The 18114-nt window shown below is 39.7% G+C and overlaps 1 protein-coding gene across 2 annotated transcripts in view; it reads left to right on the plus strand.

Moving 5' to 3' along the window:
• Positions 1-18114, plus strand: part of FLT4 (fms related receptor tyrosine kinase 4) — a 148823-nt gene that overhangs the window by 51225 nt on the left and 79484 nt on the right. For both annotated transcript variants that reach the window (XM_042453847.1, XM_042453848.1), the window contains exons 2-3: positions 134-224; positions 4849-5123. In XM_042453847.1, coding sequence (XP_042309781.1) covers positions 134-224; positions 4849-5123 — 366 coding nt within the window. The remainder of the gene's footprint in view (positions 1-133; positions 225-4848; positions 5124-18114) is intronic.

Consider the following 18114-nt stretch of genomic DNA (forward strand, 5'->3'; position numbering starts at 1 on the left):
TTACCTGTAATTTTGAAATGCCAGGCTATGAGTCATACTTGACAAAACTGTTGCAATAAGCAATGTTACTGATTGCATGACAGATACCACTGTTGTTGTTCATGAAGTTGTTTCTTTCGCCCCCTAAATCTAGTGAGAGGTTATTCTATGACCCCACCAACTCTTAGCATCACTGAAGAGGAATACGTGATCAACGCTAAGGATACCTTGAATATTACTTGCAGGTACGAGGCAAACAAGAATGCACTTTGCTCTTCCCAACTGTCATATCAAATTATTCTCAAAAGCCAGCTGTAGAGATTCTGTGGAAAGCATCTCCACTTGACTTCTTGTCACCTGTGAATGCTGAACTTAAGTGTGTTGATGATGAATATCTAGAACAGGATTGTCCAATATATGCTGTTAGTCTGTCACAACATATAAAAGAAAATGGGGTTCTGGGAAGAAAGAATTTAGTAGCACTAACTGATTTATTTCAGCAAGTGCTTTCATGGATATTAATCCACTTCAGTTATGAATATTAATTAATGAATTGAAGGAGTGGATCAATATTCACAGAGCTCATATTGAATGAACCAGTCTCAAAAGTGCTGCTAGATTCCTTCTTACCACCACCACCTTTTTCTTTTCTTTTCTTTTCTTTCTTTTTGCTAGAATAGAACTGTGATGAAAGAATGATTCTGGCTGGTACCTCAGCTGAGAAGAAGGCAGGCAGTTGCAAGGCAAAGCACCTTGCTGCTATCCAACGCTTCTCCGCCGCAAATTGCCTTCTTTGAGCATTGCAAAGAAGAAACTAGTGCCAGGATTTCAGAAGGTTTTATAAATCCAAAGTGTTGTGGCAAAATAGTGGGAAGAAGTAAATCTGTGGGCAGAAGAGCGGAACGGAACATGTATGCTTTGATTGCTACTCAGGTTGACAACACAGAATAAATATTTGTGTCCCTGTTATAGCAAATTGAGAGACTTCCTTAGGAAAATTGGACATTATATATGACATCCTGCTAGTGACATATCCTTGCATAAGTCTACCTTATGAGTACGTCATTGTGAAGGTTATTATTTTCTTCCACTGTCTGTAGCTCCCAAAGAAATAGCATCTAATGCTGTTTATGTGCAGAATTGGTAGTATTTTCATCCATGTTCACATAGTCAAGAAAAGTATAATAAAAGCAAATACAGGGACCTAGAACAACTATAGCTGAAATTTGAAGCACATTAAAACTAGTTCCACATGCCAAAGGAGGCTTTGGACTTGTGTTTCTTGGACTGCGGCTTTCCCAATGTCCCGCAGCAAATCAAATTTGGAATGAAAAGGGCTTCTCAGGACAGACTGCAATGTGGCAAAAGAACTACCACTTTAATGTTGTTTTCTAACAGTTCACCTGGAAGAGAAAAAAAGTTTATAGTTCTACAAGTGGTAGACAACCAAAGTGCAAGTCTACAAACAAGGTGCAAAAGTCAGTGACCACTGATGTATAAGCATGGATGTTTAGACATTGCCATACAGTCCTATGGCAGCATTTTCTCCATACTGGCACCTTCCACTAAGAACTGTTGTTCCAGACCTTTCTCTACATATATTTTTGTTGTGTTGTTGTCTTCAAGTTGTTTCTGACTTATGGCAACCCTAAGGTTTTCTTGGCAAGATTTGTTCAGAGGGGTTTTTGCTCTTGCCTTGCTCTGAGGCTGAGAGAGTGTGCCTTGCCTAAGGTAATCCAGTTTGGTTCCATGTCTGAGCAGGGATTTTAACCCTGGTCCAAAGAGTTGTAATCTTATAGGCTATCACAGCTCTTTATTTGATATCCCTTTCTAAAATGAAAAAGCAGTCATGTTAACTTTGGGCCGGTACATACCTTGTTGAATGTCTGTAGTGACGTTGGTGTTTTTTCCTCCGCAGGGAAGCCACAGCCACCAAACCACATGGTTTCCCTGCAGAGGAAAAAGAACCCGCAAAAAGCGGGTTCTTTTAAAGCCGCAAGGGCAGCATAACAAGTGCGCTGCTGGTGCACTGGTTACGCAAGTGCTGCGCAGCAACGTGCAGATGCCACACGGTACTTACGTAACAATGGTGGCACCCATGTATACAGGGCGCCACCATTGTCATGGCACCACGCCGTACTAGGGTTAGGGACCATGCAGTTGCTGCATGGTCCCTTAACCCTAGTACAGTGTCAGCACGGTGCCTTAGCCCCATGTGTATCACGCCATTATATCTTTTGTCCAAATCACATTGAGCATTTATTTATATGACAGAGACTCACAGGGAGCAGGAAAGTGTCTTATTTCTAGTCTGGCTTGTTTTGTTGAAAGCTGCCTTTGCCAAAGCAAAGAGGCTGAGATGTTCTCTAAGTTATACAAAGGAATCTTCCCAAAGAGCAGTTCATCCCTCACTGCTGTTTTGATCCAGCTCATCCTTAATTCTTCAAGGGATATTACCATGCTACATGCAAGGATGAAGGCAACAAGAAAGCAGGATTAATTTTGTTGTGACTTTGCAATTATTAAACATGGTGTAATGGTCTGAATGCTACACTAGAATGCTAGAAGACCAGGGTTCAAATCCCTGCTCAGCCAAGGAAACCCATTGGGTGACCTTGGACAAGTCCCAATCTCTGAGCCTCAGAGGAAGGCAAGGGCAAACTCACTCCGATTAAATGTTGTCAAGAAATGCCTAGAATGTGGTTGTCGTTAGTCAGAATCAACTTGAAGGCACGTGACAACAAATGGGGTCCATATCCTTATGCAAGATTATTCCCAGTAATTCCTGCCTCCACCAAGGTTGAGGTCTCTCAGTCTATGAATAGCCCTTTCTGAAATAAGGGCAAGCAGTACTGAATTTGTGCCTTCAAACTGGAGTCTTGGACTCTTCTGATAAAAATTACTGACAGCATCAGCCATTCATAAATGTCTTTTCAGTAATGCCTCAAGGAAATGTCTTCATCAAAAAAAAGGAAGTTGATTAAATCATTATTTTTCTTGTCCCAGAGCACTGTCACCCACTCCTTTTCCCCACAACAGCGTCTTAATGTGAAGCAAATTCCTACTTGTTCACACATCTTTTTAATCTTGCCCAGCTGGGTTTCACAGTCCCTTCTCTGCACTGTGGACCACCCTGAATAGATATGGCTCATATTAGTGAGAGCTAGAGGGGTTCAAATTCTGATCTATGCAGCATCCAAGGGAAGATAGTGGTGAAGAGAATGCTAATATGGGTCAGTGGAAGATTTCTGTAGTAGAACAAAATTATTTCAAGTACATTTGAAGCAACTTCTCTGTGCAGATGTCATTGGAGAACTGGAGATAGATTTGTCTGACTATGTTGGAGATCTAGGAATAATGTCCTAGGTGCTACTTGTAAGCAATGTTAAAGTGTGCCTTCACCATTCCAGCTCCCTGTGCAAATCTCCAAAACTTTTTTTCTTCTTTGAACATACGGTGCTGGATCCATTTACTCAAAGGAACACAAACTTTCCCATTTCTTTCCTTGTCTATCACAGAATGAAACAAAGTAGCAAGAGGAACTGAACAGTGCATTTTTCACTAGTTCCAGCCCAAAAACTGAACTAATGATGGCATATGTCCTCTATTCTATTTTGTTATAATCCTGCCCTTTGTTCCACTCCACATATCTTCCAATTTAACTTGAAGGATCCCTTAAATTGACTTGAGAACTCATGTATGCAGTTTGTTTTGTTTTTCAGGCTGTACTTCATGCCCCTTTGCTAATTACTGTTGTACACAAGTGTCTGTCTACATTGATTATTTAACTGCACCACCATAGGACAAAAAATCTTTATGGGACTGCATAATTATATTGGGATTATTATCAACAGATTTGTGGAAAGGTGGGAAATAAGGAGATGACTGCAAAATGTAATATGGATGCACAAAGATTCCCTTTGGTGTTGTGACTTCTTCACTGCACATCATGCCTCATGAATCCCATTTTGCAAGAAAGGCAAGATAGAAATCCCACTACATCAGACTATACATGTGTAGTAATCTAACAAACCCTGGAGATCAGAAATGTTCTTGACAATTAAGTCTGGGTGAGCTGGAAATTAATTATCCAGTGGTTAGAGTATTGGACAACAGCTCTGGAGGCTAGATTTATTTAGCCATGGAAACCCAATGGGTGACCTTGGGTAAGTCACACCCTCTGATCCTCAGAGGAAAGCAAACACAAAATTCCCTAAGAACAAATCAGTTTGTATATTTGTATAAGTTGGTAGTACAAGCATGCCTTCTGTAGTCTCGTTTCACCCTTTTAGGACCCTCATATTGTATCTTCTTTCTTCCTGCAGTTTCCAGTGTGGCATTTGAGTTGTTCTAAGTCTATTATATCTCCCTTAAGTTCATGTATTTATTGTATTATATTGCATTGCATTGCGTTGCATTGCGTTGCATTGCGTTGCATTGCATTTACAATTTTTTATAACCCACCTAGATCCTTCTAGAGAGGCAGGATATAAATAAAACCCATTATCATCATCATCATCATCATCATCATCATCATCATCATCATCATCCAGACCAGCTTCTGCTTTAATTACTCTTTGTTCCTTAGCTTCTTCTACCCAATGCTTCTCCTCACAATGCTCATTTTGAGACGCCAAGCTGGTGTAATTTTCAAGGCAGAATTGTAAGTCTGCCTGTCCCCTACTCTGCTCAGCCCTTCTGCCTAGCTAATTCTAGCTCCCAGCTTTGTTACAGGAATCTAGCTGACACCTCTGTATTACTGGCATTAGAAAATGGAAGGAAGGGGATTTTAGTACATAAGACACAGTACTGGAAGTCAGTTAAAATTCTTCTTATTGTTTTTCTGGTATTCCTTTTGTTTTACTAAAGAGGACAGCATCCCTTGGAGTGGTCGTGGCCTGGAGGCCGAGAGGACACTGTCCAGTTTGGGAAGGAAAGTGATTCAGTGGTGTTGGTGAGTCTTGATGGTATCCGAACAGTCCAGGAAGAAGATTGTGAGGGCACGGAAACCAAGCCTTACTGCAAGGTGTTGACACTGATGGGGACTCAGGCTAATGATACAGGCTACTACCGCTGTTACTACAAGTACATCAATGCCAAAATTGAGGGCACCACTGCGGTCAGCACCTATGTATTTGTGAGAGGTAAGAGGGCCGAGATGTGCATGGCTGAAAACAGTACTGGCCAAACTGCATTACATCTCTTTAAAACATTATTGAAACTCTTTATTATAAAACCAGTTGATATAGGAAAATGTATTTGGAATTTAAATCATTATGAAGAAAAAGAGATTCAGAAAAGGGGAAATGTCAGTGCAGCAAGATGCAGATTCCCATATGCAGTTTTGACAGTCTGCTCTGTCATTGCACTGGCCAGATTGCAGTGCTGCTGCTAGCATCCTGAACCACCCTCTTAAAAGGGTTATCTTGGTAGATCAGAAGTACTGTAAATAAATATATTGGTTTGTGTTGATCTCAAATAACAGGCAGATAATTTTTGTGTAGTTTAAAATGTGGCAGTCACCCCAAGTCTAAGCTGAGGAACTGTGTCATCTGCAGAGCAGTTCTTTGAAGGTAAGACATGTTGTATGGGTTATAATTTAGTATGGAAATTCAGAATCTACAAACTCTATGCTCTGGTGTGCCTAATTTATTGTATACTTGTGTTATATTTATTGTATTTATTTTATTTATTTAAACATTTCTATATGGCCAGTATGATAAAACTATTATCCAACAGCCATAATAAAAGATGATAGTAAAAATTTAAAACACAGGCCCAGTATACACTGGCATAAAGCACCGGCCTGGGGCTATTAGTCCTCTGGAAGGCTGGGCATCCATACACGCCCAGCCGTACTAACAGTGCCCGTGCACTATCTTGCTGTGGCCCCGCCCACACGGAGGCATGCAACGATGATGCACAGGCATCTACACGCCCAAATGGTGCTCACTGGAAGGGTCATCATCATGGCATGTGGGAGCCATGATGGCGCTTCTAAAAAGAAGCCGCTCTAGGGAGCCCGTCTGTATCCCCTCCCCCCCAGTTTGTTACGAAGGCCAGATGAAGAGGTTGTACTAATTAAAATGAGTTGTAAAAAAGGATACATCATAATCTGGCAACCCATGCACCAGATAGGTACTGGGCATTTTTTTTTAAAGAGAACATCCCATAGCTGAGTTGCCATCCCAAAGCCCCCTCCATGGAACTGAGGTGATCCAGCTATAAAGAAGACATGTAAAGTAAGGCTTCAATAAAACATCTTAAGACAGAGGGCTAATGATATGGTGAAAGTCACACTTTCAGGCATTTTGGTCCTAGCCATGTAGAGCTTTAACGGTCAATATCAGCAGATTGAATTGGATCTGGTAGTGAATTTCAAAACCGGACTGATGTGAACCAACATGGCATTACCAATTCAAATTCTGGCAGCTAAATTTTCCTCTAACTGGAGTGTTGGCATCCTCTTTGAAGGCATGTACAACATAGACAACCCATTAGAACAATCCAAGTGTGAGGTGACTAGGACATGCCTTACTGTGACCAACCCACCAGTGTTCAGAAATTGCCCCAGCTAGAGGACTAGCAGAAGCAATTAGAAGTTTCCTGTGGCCCAGAGTCACCTGGATCTCTAGTGGATCAAGGGGTACTCTGAAAACCTGTTGTTCCATAGGGTGTGTGACCCACCACCACCACCCAAAGCAGACTGAACACTATTTCACCAGGCCCCAAATCATATTCCTCGGTCCTGTCAGGAAAATTCATCTTCATCTTACTGGATCTTATCAAGACCATTATCATATCCAGGCACTGGTCATATAATGCCAGAGAGGAGCATAATTTTGTATCTGTGAGCTGCTCTGAAGTTCCTTATGCATTCGACATAAGTAGCCGTGGATGTGAATGGCTGTAAAGAGGCACAGACTGCCAACTGAACTGAGCAAAGAATCTGTCAGAGGGGAAAAATTGGAACTGCCCTTCCCTCCCATACCCTTGCAAAGCATCTGATCAGAACACAATTCATGCTTCATACTCTCCAAATGTTTTTCTGCATGTGTATCTGCTGGTTCCCTTTCTCATCTGTGTAAAGCTGATTAAATCCAGGAAAGTTGGGAAAGAAGGGTAAGGGTGTCAAACCTTCTCCTCCTGCTGAGAACAAATCAATATCCATCCTCTTGTGTGGGATTGCTGAAGATCTCTTCTGTCTGGGGGATTCAATTACATTGGTGCCTGGGGTGAATGTTGCTCTTGGACTAGAATGCAAGAGTTTTCAGTTCCATAGCACCCTAGAACTGCAGCAGTGACCCTGGCTAGTTACTGTTCTTGCTTGCCTAAAAAAAGGAAGGAAAGAAAGAAAGAAAAAAAGTCAATTGTTTGGGAAGGAAGTGTGGAATGTGGGGGATGTTTTGAATAAAACTGAATTAGAGAAGGGTGAATAAATGCAATGTTCTGCTAGGGTAATGATAAAAAGTGTGGAAGCAGAGTTTTTATTTTATTTTTATTTTTTACAACTGCATACTATTTTACCATGGCTCTTGCATTAGAATTTGTGATAAAACTTGATCTTCTAAATTTCCAAGATTTATGCCAGTTAATGAAGTTTTGACATGCAACACATTCAGCTTTTACTTGTCCAATGAGCTGACTGTTAACCAATTAAAATTCTTACACAGGAGTTAGGAAAGAGTGTTAAACCAAGAACTGGTTATTCATATATGGAACTCAATATCAATTTGAGTAAAAATGTATAATATCTGTCTTGTTCATGTAGTCATTCTTGCTGAGGTTTTTCTGACTGTGAAGATATGCCATATTAATTATCTGGACTTTTAAAAAAATACAGTTGCTGAAGGATTCTAAGTATGCTCTCTAAAAACACATTCAATTGTTGATCTGCAACACAGATCTTCCTTTTATCCCAGTTCCCATGATTCTATGGGGTCAAGAGTGACAAAGTGGTATAACTAATCCTCCATTAGTGGCTTTAAGAATTATTTCCAAAGTGTGAATTTGACCATTTTAAAGCACGTAAAATGTATTTTCACATAATTGTCTCATGCTTGTTGACTAATTGAAAAACATGTGTCTACTGTGGCAACTCATTTATAACCATATTAGTGATCTAATGCTGTAGGCTATATTTCAGAGGAAGAAACTGGCAAAACCACCTCTGAGTATTCCTTACCTAAGAAAATCCTATGAAATTCATGGAGGTCACCAAAAATTGACAGGCAGCTTGAAGGCACATACAATACATACACAGATGGGAGCATACATGCTTCCTTTTTTATTGCACAGCAACAAACCCCAGAATGATCTTTTCTTTTTTCCATGTGGCGGACCTCATGCCAAGACCAAATACATCTGTGACCTGTGTGAGTTGGGAGCCACCCGCAACTCACTGTTTCAGATACCATTCTGCCCAACCAGTGTGCTTACTTTTCATGCCAGTGTTGCAAGCCCCAGGAGAAGGATTGTGTTGCTAGTACATGGGGGTAGGGATGGAGGGCATGTAACCCTTCAGATGTTGCAGAACTGCAGCTACTAGCATCCTTTACCATTGGTTATGCTGGCTAGGCTGAGGAGAGCTGCAGTTCACAGAATCTGAAGCATAAAGAAACCATCTTCATACTGCTCCAATAGTATGAGAATTTCCCTTCAAACATGTCATGATGGTTGCCAGAGTCTCTGAGATATACCAGCTAGAACATGGTGTAAAAGACATAACCTGGATCTCCCATACCAGTTGCATAACCTAGGAATTATACCTAAAAGGTATTAAAGATATACAGCAGGCCCTCCCCTTACGTGAGGATCCGTTCTGGATCTCCCCGCGTAAGGGGAAATCCACATATGCTCATGCCCCATTGGGTGCATGCACTATTATTTTCCTTGCAGTGTGGCTTCTGCATAAGCTGGAAGCCGCGTATAGTGCACAGGCGCACTGTACATAGAAAATAAATAAAATTTGTTTGCAAAATCCACTTTGTGTGATTAGTACCCTGAGATTCACCAACTAGAGTCTGGAACAGAAGACGTGTACTTAGAATTAAAATTGTTAACCACTATGAGCACTCCTTTTTTTTTTAACTGCAAAGGTAAAGTTAAAAAATATAAACATGTAACTAAATAAATGCTGAACCCAGGGACTTAAATTGAGTGCCACAAGTAAGGGCAACATTGGCCCTCTTGATTTGTGGGACTGTAGCTCCCATAATACTTCACCACCGGATATGCTGATTAGAGCTGATGGGAGCTGTAAGGCAAAAACATGGAGGGCTACCATTGCCTACCATGCGAATAACAAAAGAGAACTGAGCTCACTTCTGTTTCAATACAAAAAATAACTTTGTTTTTATAGCTTTTGTGGGTTTTTCAAGCTATGTGGCCATGTTCTAGAAGAGTTTCTTCCTGACATTTCCCCAGCATCTGTGGCTGGCATCTTCAGAGAATGCTTGCCTGGAAAAAATTGTGTGTGTGTGTGTACACGCACGTGCACACATGCACACACACACACACACTGTGTGAGCCTGGGAATGCAGGAGTGATATACATGTGTATTGTTCTGTTGCTGAGGCCTGCCATCAGCAACAGAACAATACACATGCATATTACTCCTGCATTCCCAGGCTCACACAGAGAGTGTGTGTGTGTGTGTGTGTGTGTGTGTGTGTGTGTATCCAAGTCCTTTCCATGCAAGCATTCTCCTCTAGAACATAGCCACATAGCCCAAAAAACCCACAAAAAACTATGGATGCCGGCCATGAAAGCCTTTGACTTCACATTAACTTTGTTTTTATTTGAACAGTGTGAAACAATTAGGAGCCAAAACTCCTTGCCAGTCTATTGCAAATCACCCAGATATCTGCTAATTCAATGTATCTTACAGCCCCACCCCTAGAGCGCTCAAAACCACACTTGAACCTTCTGCTCCTTAGTCACATTCCACATTACATGTTCCTTGAACTTACACATGCATGAGCCATCTCCTTCTCCCTTATAAATGCCCTCTTTGGACCCCATCCCTTGCAGATTTCCCCATCAGCCTATGTTAAAAGTCCATCTGACTGGATACAAGCAAACACTTAAAAGACAGAGTGTTGCTGTTTAAAGGGAGGATACAATTGCTTTGAGGTCTGTGGGTATTAGTGTAGATTGTGGACTTTGGATATTTAGAATCCAGTCTAAATATAAGATAGGCAATTAATAGTGAGCCTCTGTAGTTTGCCAGCTGAGCAACTGTTGCTGGTATTTTAAAATAAATCATTCTCCGATAACAAACTCAAAATAACAATAGCCAGAGGCATTAGAAGTTTGGCAGGAATTTCCCCTCACGAATGTTAGTTCTCTCTTAATCTAATCTATCCTTGGTCTTTGCTATGAACATCTGTGGCTGCTCTTCAAAATACATCCTGGAGGAATATTTATATAAAAACACAGAGATGGAATAAAATCCAAAACCTCTAGTCAGGAGTGTTTAGCAACCAAAGAGCTGATGTACAGCAACACCCATGAAAGTATGTTTCAATCATGATCCTGTGCTACAAACTAGGATGGTGAGATGGGTTTGTTTTCTTAGTCTGAATAGCTATTCTTCCTTGCCAACACAATGTGATATTCTGGAGGAAAACTATGAGAACCAGTGCAGTGATATAGTGGTTAATGTGCTGGATTATGAAGGGAAACACAAAACCAAATCCCCGCTAAGACAAGAAACTCACAGCGTGGCTTTAGCCCAGTCATTGTCACTCAGTCTGGCCTACTTCACGGGATTATTGTACATAAATGTGAGGTGGAAAGGAGGAAAGTATGTAAGCTGACCTGAGCTTCTTAGAGGAAGAACAAGATATAAATGTAATAAACAGCTAAAATTATTTTGAAATCTTAGACTTCCTGAGATATCCTCCACAAATTACTCCATTTCCCTGCACCTCATTTATCTGTATTACACAGGGACATCATTGTGTCAACGGACTTATTAAGCAAGCATAAATTACTTGACTGTAAATATAACATATGTTAGACTGGGTGACTACATGGATTAAATGAATGAATAGATAGATATGTACTTAATTTTCATAAATTTTTATATCTTAAGTGGAAAGTAAAGTCCTGCTTGAGTTGAAGCTGCAACAAGACAGACGACCATACCATGTTCCTGTGATGGATTCTATTACAGAAGAATAGACTGATTTAGTTTTATTCAGAACAAACATGTGGCGGCAAAAGTTTAGAATAAAGTAACCAAATTGTACACTGGAGCTCAATCCACAATAACTACCCCAGTCTTCCATAATCATACCCAGACAGGGAGACATGCCTGGTTAACATCAAAATTGGAACACTTGGGACTGACATAAAACATTTGAATGTACAGTAGGCCCTTCATATCCATGAATTTTTTATCCACGGATTCAAGCATCCACGGTTTGAAAATACTGAAAATATATTTATAAATTCCAAAAAGCAAACCTTGATATTTGACATTTTATATACTGGCCATTTTACTATGCCACTGTATTTAATGGGAATTGAGCATCCACCCATTTTGGTACCTGCAGGAGAGTCCTAGAACCAAACCTGTATTTATTTATTTGATTTATATCCTGCCTTTCTCACAAAATGGGGTTCAGGGCAGTTCCAGGAGTCTTCTAATAACTTACTGTGGCAGGGTATGGTAACATAGCACTATAACATTCAGTAGATGGAAGTTGTTGAACCTACAGCAAAATAAGTTCTTTTAATAGGCTACCACTCAGGTGGCAGATAATTATGGTTACTCACTCAGAGAACATGAAATCCTCTGTATTTTACAGATTAGGCTAAATTCTGAAAGGGTATCACCCATCTTGTAGCCTACCATGAAAGAAGATTATATCTTACTTCATGGAAAAAGTGCTTAATTTTATATATAGATACAGTAGTAAATTCCAAGATTCAGGGCCCTTTGAAACAATGTTATGTATTTGTGTTACAGTTCAGATTTACAGTGATGTGTGGGATGAGTTATCACGAAGAAGGCAGTTGTCCCATATATATGGTATCTATATAGGGTATCTAATTACTGTTTATCATGGTAAATCTTGACAAAGCAAAACAAGAGAGGATTGAGGAAACAAACATTCAATAGGTTGAAAGTTTAACAAACTTTAACACGCTCAAGTAAACATAGGACCTGTTTTCTGTTATTTTTATAGAAAATGGCAGCAGTGCAGTAAAAAAAGAAGACTTTTTTTTTTAAAAAAAAATAGCATATATTTTATAAGAGAAGGTTAAAGAGGTGATATGATAGCCCTGTTTAAATATTTGAAGGGATGTCATATTCAGGAGGAAGCTAGCTTGTTTTTTGCTGCTCCAGAGAACAGGACCCAGAGCAGTGGATGCAAGCTACAGGAAAAGAGATTCCACCTCAACATTAGGAGGAACCTCCTGACAGTAAGGGCTGTCCAACAGTGGAAGAAACTCCATCAGAGAGTGGTGGAGTCTCCTTCCTTATAGATCTTTGATGGCCATCTGTGGGGGATGCTTTGATTGAGAGTTCCTGCATGGCAGTGGGTTGGACTGGATGGCCCTTGTGGTCTCTTCCAACTCTATGATTCTATACTATAAATTCATCAAGTCTTTTTATGGCTGGGACTGTTAGAAGAGTCATGGAAGGGTATTTTTATGCATTTACCAGTATTTGGTACCATTAGGTGCAGGGTTGCTTGAGCCACCTGCTGCAGTGAGGAGACTGCCTCAGACGGTGGGAAATGGGGGCAGAAAATTTGCCATTCTCTGGCCCAGCCATGCCTTTGCTGCTCTGGAAAGCAGCCACTGATCCATGCAGAGCTGGAAAAGGACTTTATCACCCATGGCTTTTAAACCATAATTAGGGCCAGAAAAAAGAGGTTTTGGCAATACTTACCACACGACATGGAAACCTTCCTCTGAACAAATAGGTTGAAAGTTTAACAAACTTTAACACACAAGAAAACCCCATGACAGGTTTGCCTTAGGGTTCCCAACTTGTAGGCACATAGCAAATTAATAGTATAACTATTTTGTGTCTTGTGTGCATGATATGGCATTTATTTGATCAGAGACTGTATAGAACACTGATTTTTTTCTCCAGATAAACTTCCCAAGCTAACAGGATTCTCTCTCTCTCTCTCTCTCTCTCTCTCTGTGTGTGTGTGTGTGTGGGGGGTGTTTTTAATTGTTTTAATTGGCCATAGTGGATCTTTTGCTACTTGAGGTTTTAATACTTGGATTGATGTTTATCTGCTCATTTGAGTTGTTGTGTTTGAATAATGTGCTTTCCCCCCTTGTTAGCTGGCTTCAGTGCTAATTTAAAAAGAATTAAAGTATAAACTGAAGTTATAAAGAGGTAATAACCAATCATAATTTTAAGTGTAGCCCCTTCCCTTGCATAAAAGTCAGAGAACATTCTCATGGTGGGGGCAGGGGGGCATTGTTCTGTTCATCCATTCATCCTTTTCTTGTACCAGACATGTTTTATCAAGATTCAGAAGCTTTGGTTTATTTATATATTTATTTAAGTTGTTTTAACTTCTCAGCCTGCTAGGATCCTCAAGGCAATAATAAACAGATAAAAACATTTTTTCATAAAAGAAAACAGAACAGGTGCTCTTCCAGAGAGAACAGATAAGCCAGGAGGGGGCAGTGGTTGTTGCTGTGAAGCCAAATTTTTAAAAAAATCCAAATGATGTTTTGCTAATCAAGCATCATTTCTAGCAATCCGTCTTCCTTTCAGCAGCATTCCAGAGTACAGTGGTGCCTCGGGTTACGAAAGTAATTCGTTCCGCGGCCGCTTTCGTAACCCGAAAAGCCTTCGTAAGCCGAATTGCCATAGTATTTCGTATCCCGAGGTACCACTGTATTTTGATCACAGCTGAAAGGTTAAAATGATACCCACACTACACAATTATACCAGTTTCATCCCATTTTAAGTGCCATGGCTCCATCCTATGGAATCCTGACATTTCTAGTTTGTTGAGGTACTTATGCTACAAACTAAAACTCCTCGGACAGAACCCTAGCACTGAAAGGAACAAAGTGTTTTAATCATGCAGTGATTTTTAAAAATGATACAATGGATCACCAAAGGAATTGTTGCCATTAAGGTAGGTATGTCCGATTCCTAATTCTCCCTTTGCCTTCACACACTCTCTCTCTCTCTTGCCCCTATTTACATTTCCCCACCATCCTCAAAATTCCTCCTTTTATTTTTATTTTTTAATAAAAACCCTCTTTAGAACCTTATTGGCCGCATCTGCATTGCAGAAATAATGCAATTTGATACTGCTTTAACTGCCATGACTGAATGCTGTGGAATTCTGGGATTTCTAGTTTGTTGTGGCACCAGAGCTCTTTGACAGAGAAGGCTAAATATCTCACAAAACTTCCAGAATTCCATAGTACTTCGAATGAATGAATTTATTACGGCACATGGCCAGCACCACATAGCACTGAACTTTGGCAGTTAAAGCAATGTCAAACTACATCATTTCTGCCATGTGAATGCAGCCATTGATGAAGCATCCGATTACTATGCTTGTATTTTCCTGCCCTGAAACATACATAAACATACACAAAATGAGAGAAAGTAACTAATTTTTTGTCAAAAATGCTGAATCAAAAAGCCAGAGGAACCAATGGGAATCTTTCTAGTACAGGTTTACTCTTTCTCTTGCTTTGTACTTCAGGATTAGAAATAGCTAGAAACTGGAGGATTGTCAGCAACTTGTCTTTCAAAAATTGGTTAAATAAAGCTTAGTGTATGGCTTTTCTAGAGAGCTGCCATGGCAATTATATTCCTCTGCAAATAATGACCAAAAAGACCATTTCATTTCAATTTGGCGTTATGTCATGAGTCATCTGCCCTTCATCCTGAAGATTATACAAAGTTCTGGTCAAGTCTGTTTCTACCTATTTCCTCATTTTAAGCTTGATGGTACATTAATGCCGTTGTTGTGTGCCTTCAAGTAATTTCTGATTTTTGGCACTGGGTTTTCTTGGTTCAGAGGAGGTTTTGCCATTGCCATCCTCTGAGGCTGAGAGAGTGTGCCTTGTCCAAGGTCACCTAGTGGGTTTACATGGCTGAGTGGGATATGCTATTAGACCTCCTGTTTTTCTCACCTATTGTAAAAGCTTATTCATTTATTTGAATGGGACTCAGAGCTTAATTTTTTTGTTATCATAGCAATGTGTGTGAATAAAATTATTATTTTTTAAATGAACGATTAAGAAGCAACACTAAATAGTGTGATATAAATGGTTAAGAATCATCCATATGGATGAGCCCCCAAACAATTTTTTAAAAAATAAAAATTATACACACAATTAAAACAGGACCAAAGGCTAACTCTGGTTTTAAGAACCAAGGCCATACAAAACAGTGTGGCTTGGCTGCCCACTGGAAGCACAGAATGGATGTACTCTGTACACTGGCTTCCTTTGGTAAGAGTCTGAGTGCTACTGCAGAGAAAGCCATATCTCATGTACTCTTCAGCCTGACTTCTTGGAGTGGAGGGACATGTAACAGGACTTCTGTTGGGATCTCAAATCCCAGGCAGACTCATGTGGTCAGAGATGGTCTATTAAATAGACTGACCCCCAAAGCATTTAGGGCTTTATTTGCCAAAACCAGTCTCTTGAATTGAAGTGTGGTCAGTTCATCAATAGAGATCACAGCATTCAGCCCATGTCCTTTTTTAGAGCACTTACTTACACTTACGTACATATCCACCACCACCACCATCATCATCTATGTACAGTCATAGACCAAAATGTAAAGTGTAATTAATTACAGATAAAATTCATAAAATTCATAAAGCATAAAACTCCTAAACATACATACATTTATATGTGTGTGTACAGTTGGCCCTTCTTATACACGGATTTTTTTTATAAATGGATTCAAGCATCCATGGTTTGAAAATGTTCCAAAAAGTATAAATTTCAAATATCAAACCTTGATTTTCCATTTTTATAAGGGACATCATTTTGCTATGTCATTATGGGACGTGAGCATCCACAGATTTCGTTATACACGGGGATCTTGGAACCAAACCCCAGCATATAACAAGGGTCCACTGTACATACATACGTACATACACATACATATCAGATTCATGGCTGAGAAAGTTTACAATTAATTCATAGAGAATAGCATGAGAATTACTAAAATCACTTCAGTAAAAAAAAAAATTAGGCATTCTAAATCCAAAGATCTGAAAAATCCTAGTCTAAAAACCTTAAATTTTATCACCTAAAACTTGTCCACGGGTAATAATAGCAGAGGCACAGAATCTTGAGACCTTCTCTGTTATTTGTGAATCTGAATCATCAGGCAGTAGTGATAGGTAAAAACTTTTTGATCTGCCTGGAAAATATTGTAGGATTGGGATGATTAAATCAGAGCAGGTGTCTTGATAAAATGGGCAGTATAATAAGACATGGGCTAGAGTCTTTATATCTACATTTGTACATGACAGGTATGTTTATTATATGGATTTTTTTTAAAAAATTGCCTTCCAATATTGCTGGTGGAAGTACATTAAAACGTGCTTTAGTGAAGGTGTGTCTGAGCTTAAGAACTGTTAAAACAATGGTATATTTAGGACAAACAAAAGCTGCCTTATTAGCCAGCATTGGTAGTGTTCTAACTTGGCACCAGTGCATTTGTAGTTCTATATCCCGTATACGTTGCCTCAGAACTGATTTGTCCCTCTGAAATCCCATTTGTATTAAAACCTCCTGTGAAAATCCACATAAGGATAATTTTTTGTTTAGCATTTGTTTCCAGTTTATATACATATTTACACAGTTCTTCATGATGGATGTAGGATAAGAGATGGCAAAAGATAACCTATGGTGGGTCATTGTGGAAAATGTGCACTGAACATGTAAAAATTGTAATGTGCCTTTGTTTCTTTGCCTTTGCATTTATCTTGTGGAATTTGTGCTGCACTCTGGGGGAGACAATTTTTATTTTTTATTGCTATACCAAGAGCTTTTCCACACCAACTATTTTTGTATCAGTCTCAACAGCAGAAATTCTGAAAAACAAATATGCCCTTTAAAAAAAACTATAAAATTGTGATAGCTGGAAGTTAACTACTGCTAAGCACTTGTGACAGATGGCTCTCCAGCCCCTGCGAAGATATATCCAGTGAAGAAGAGCCCATTACCTCCTGAGGTGCTGTTGCTAGGAAATTTATTCCAAAATTTAGCTGAGATTTGTTTGCCTCCAACTTCCATCCATTAGTTCTGTTCCTGCCTTCTGAATCAGAATTCTCCATCTGTGTAGCCCCCAGTAGTTCTATGGATCTTTTTGGACTGTACAACTCCTAGCCTGCAAAAGCAACGGTGAAGGATGGTGGAAGTTTAAATCCAGTGTCAGGAAGGCCATACTTTGCCCATCCCTTTCACAGATCAGCCTTATCTGTGAGAATTGTATGAGCCAACACACCCATTTAAAAACAAGAATCTAAAGTTCTGCCATTACAAGATCATGTCACATTTTCTTACTTTTTCCAAGTTCTAAAATTCTGTACTGCTAGATTAGCTATTAATTCTAAATATGCTGAAGGAGGAAAGTGCGGTAAGATATGATGAATGCTGCTGGAAAATGTATTTGCTCTTGAAAGCCAGAAAGTTGATAATCAGAAACAATCTAAGGTGGATTGCTGAAGGAATGGATTGACAAAGCATAAATGAAAAGCAGGCAAGCTACCTGGCTGGCTGGCTAATTTCCCAAATCATGTCATTACTCCACAGTTAAGGATCTAAATTTGCTTAGTTATGATCCTGTACAAACAGAAAGAAAGCATAATGTAATATGTTAAAGAAATGAGCAACACTGTCCAGATTGGGGCTCTTGTTTATCACATTTGCTTCCTGTCTTTCCTCCAAGGAACTCAAGGTGGTATAAACCTATTCTGTGCCCATCAACAACACTACATACCATCCAACATTTCATAGATGAAAACCAGAACATGTGTGCCCAAGAAACAGCAGAGTGTGGTCCAGATGGCAAAAGTTATTAATGAAGAAGAATACACAAGCTAAGAGAGGCTGCAGCATACAGGCATCATACAACCATAGAGTGGAAAGGGGCCCCATAGGCCA

The sequence above is a fragment of the Sceloporus undulatus genome, chromosome 2 (assembly GCF_019175285.1).
Source record: "Sceloporus undulatus isolate JIND9_A2432 ecotype Alabama chromosome 2, SceUnd_v1.1, whole genome shotgun sequence".
Classification (NCBI taxonomy): domain Eukaryota; kingdom Metazoa; phylum Chordata; class Lepidosauria; order Squamata; family Phrynosomatidae; genus Sceloporus; species Sceloporus undulatus.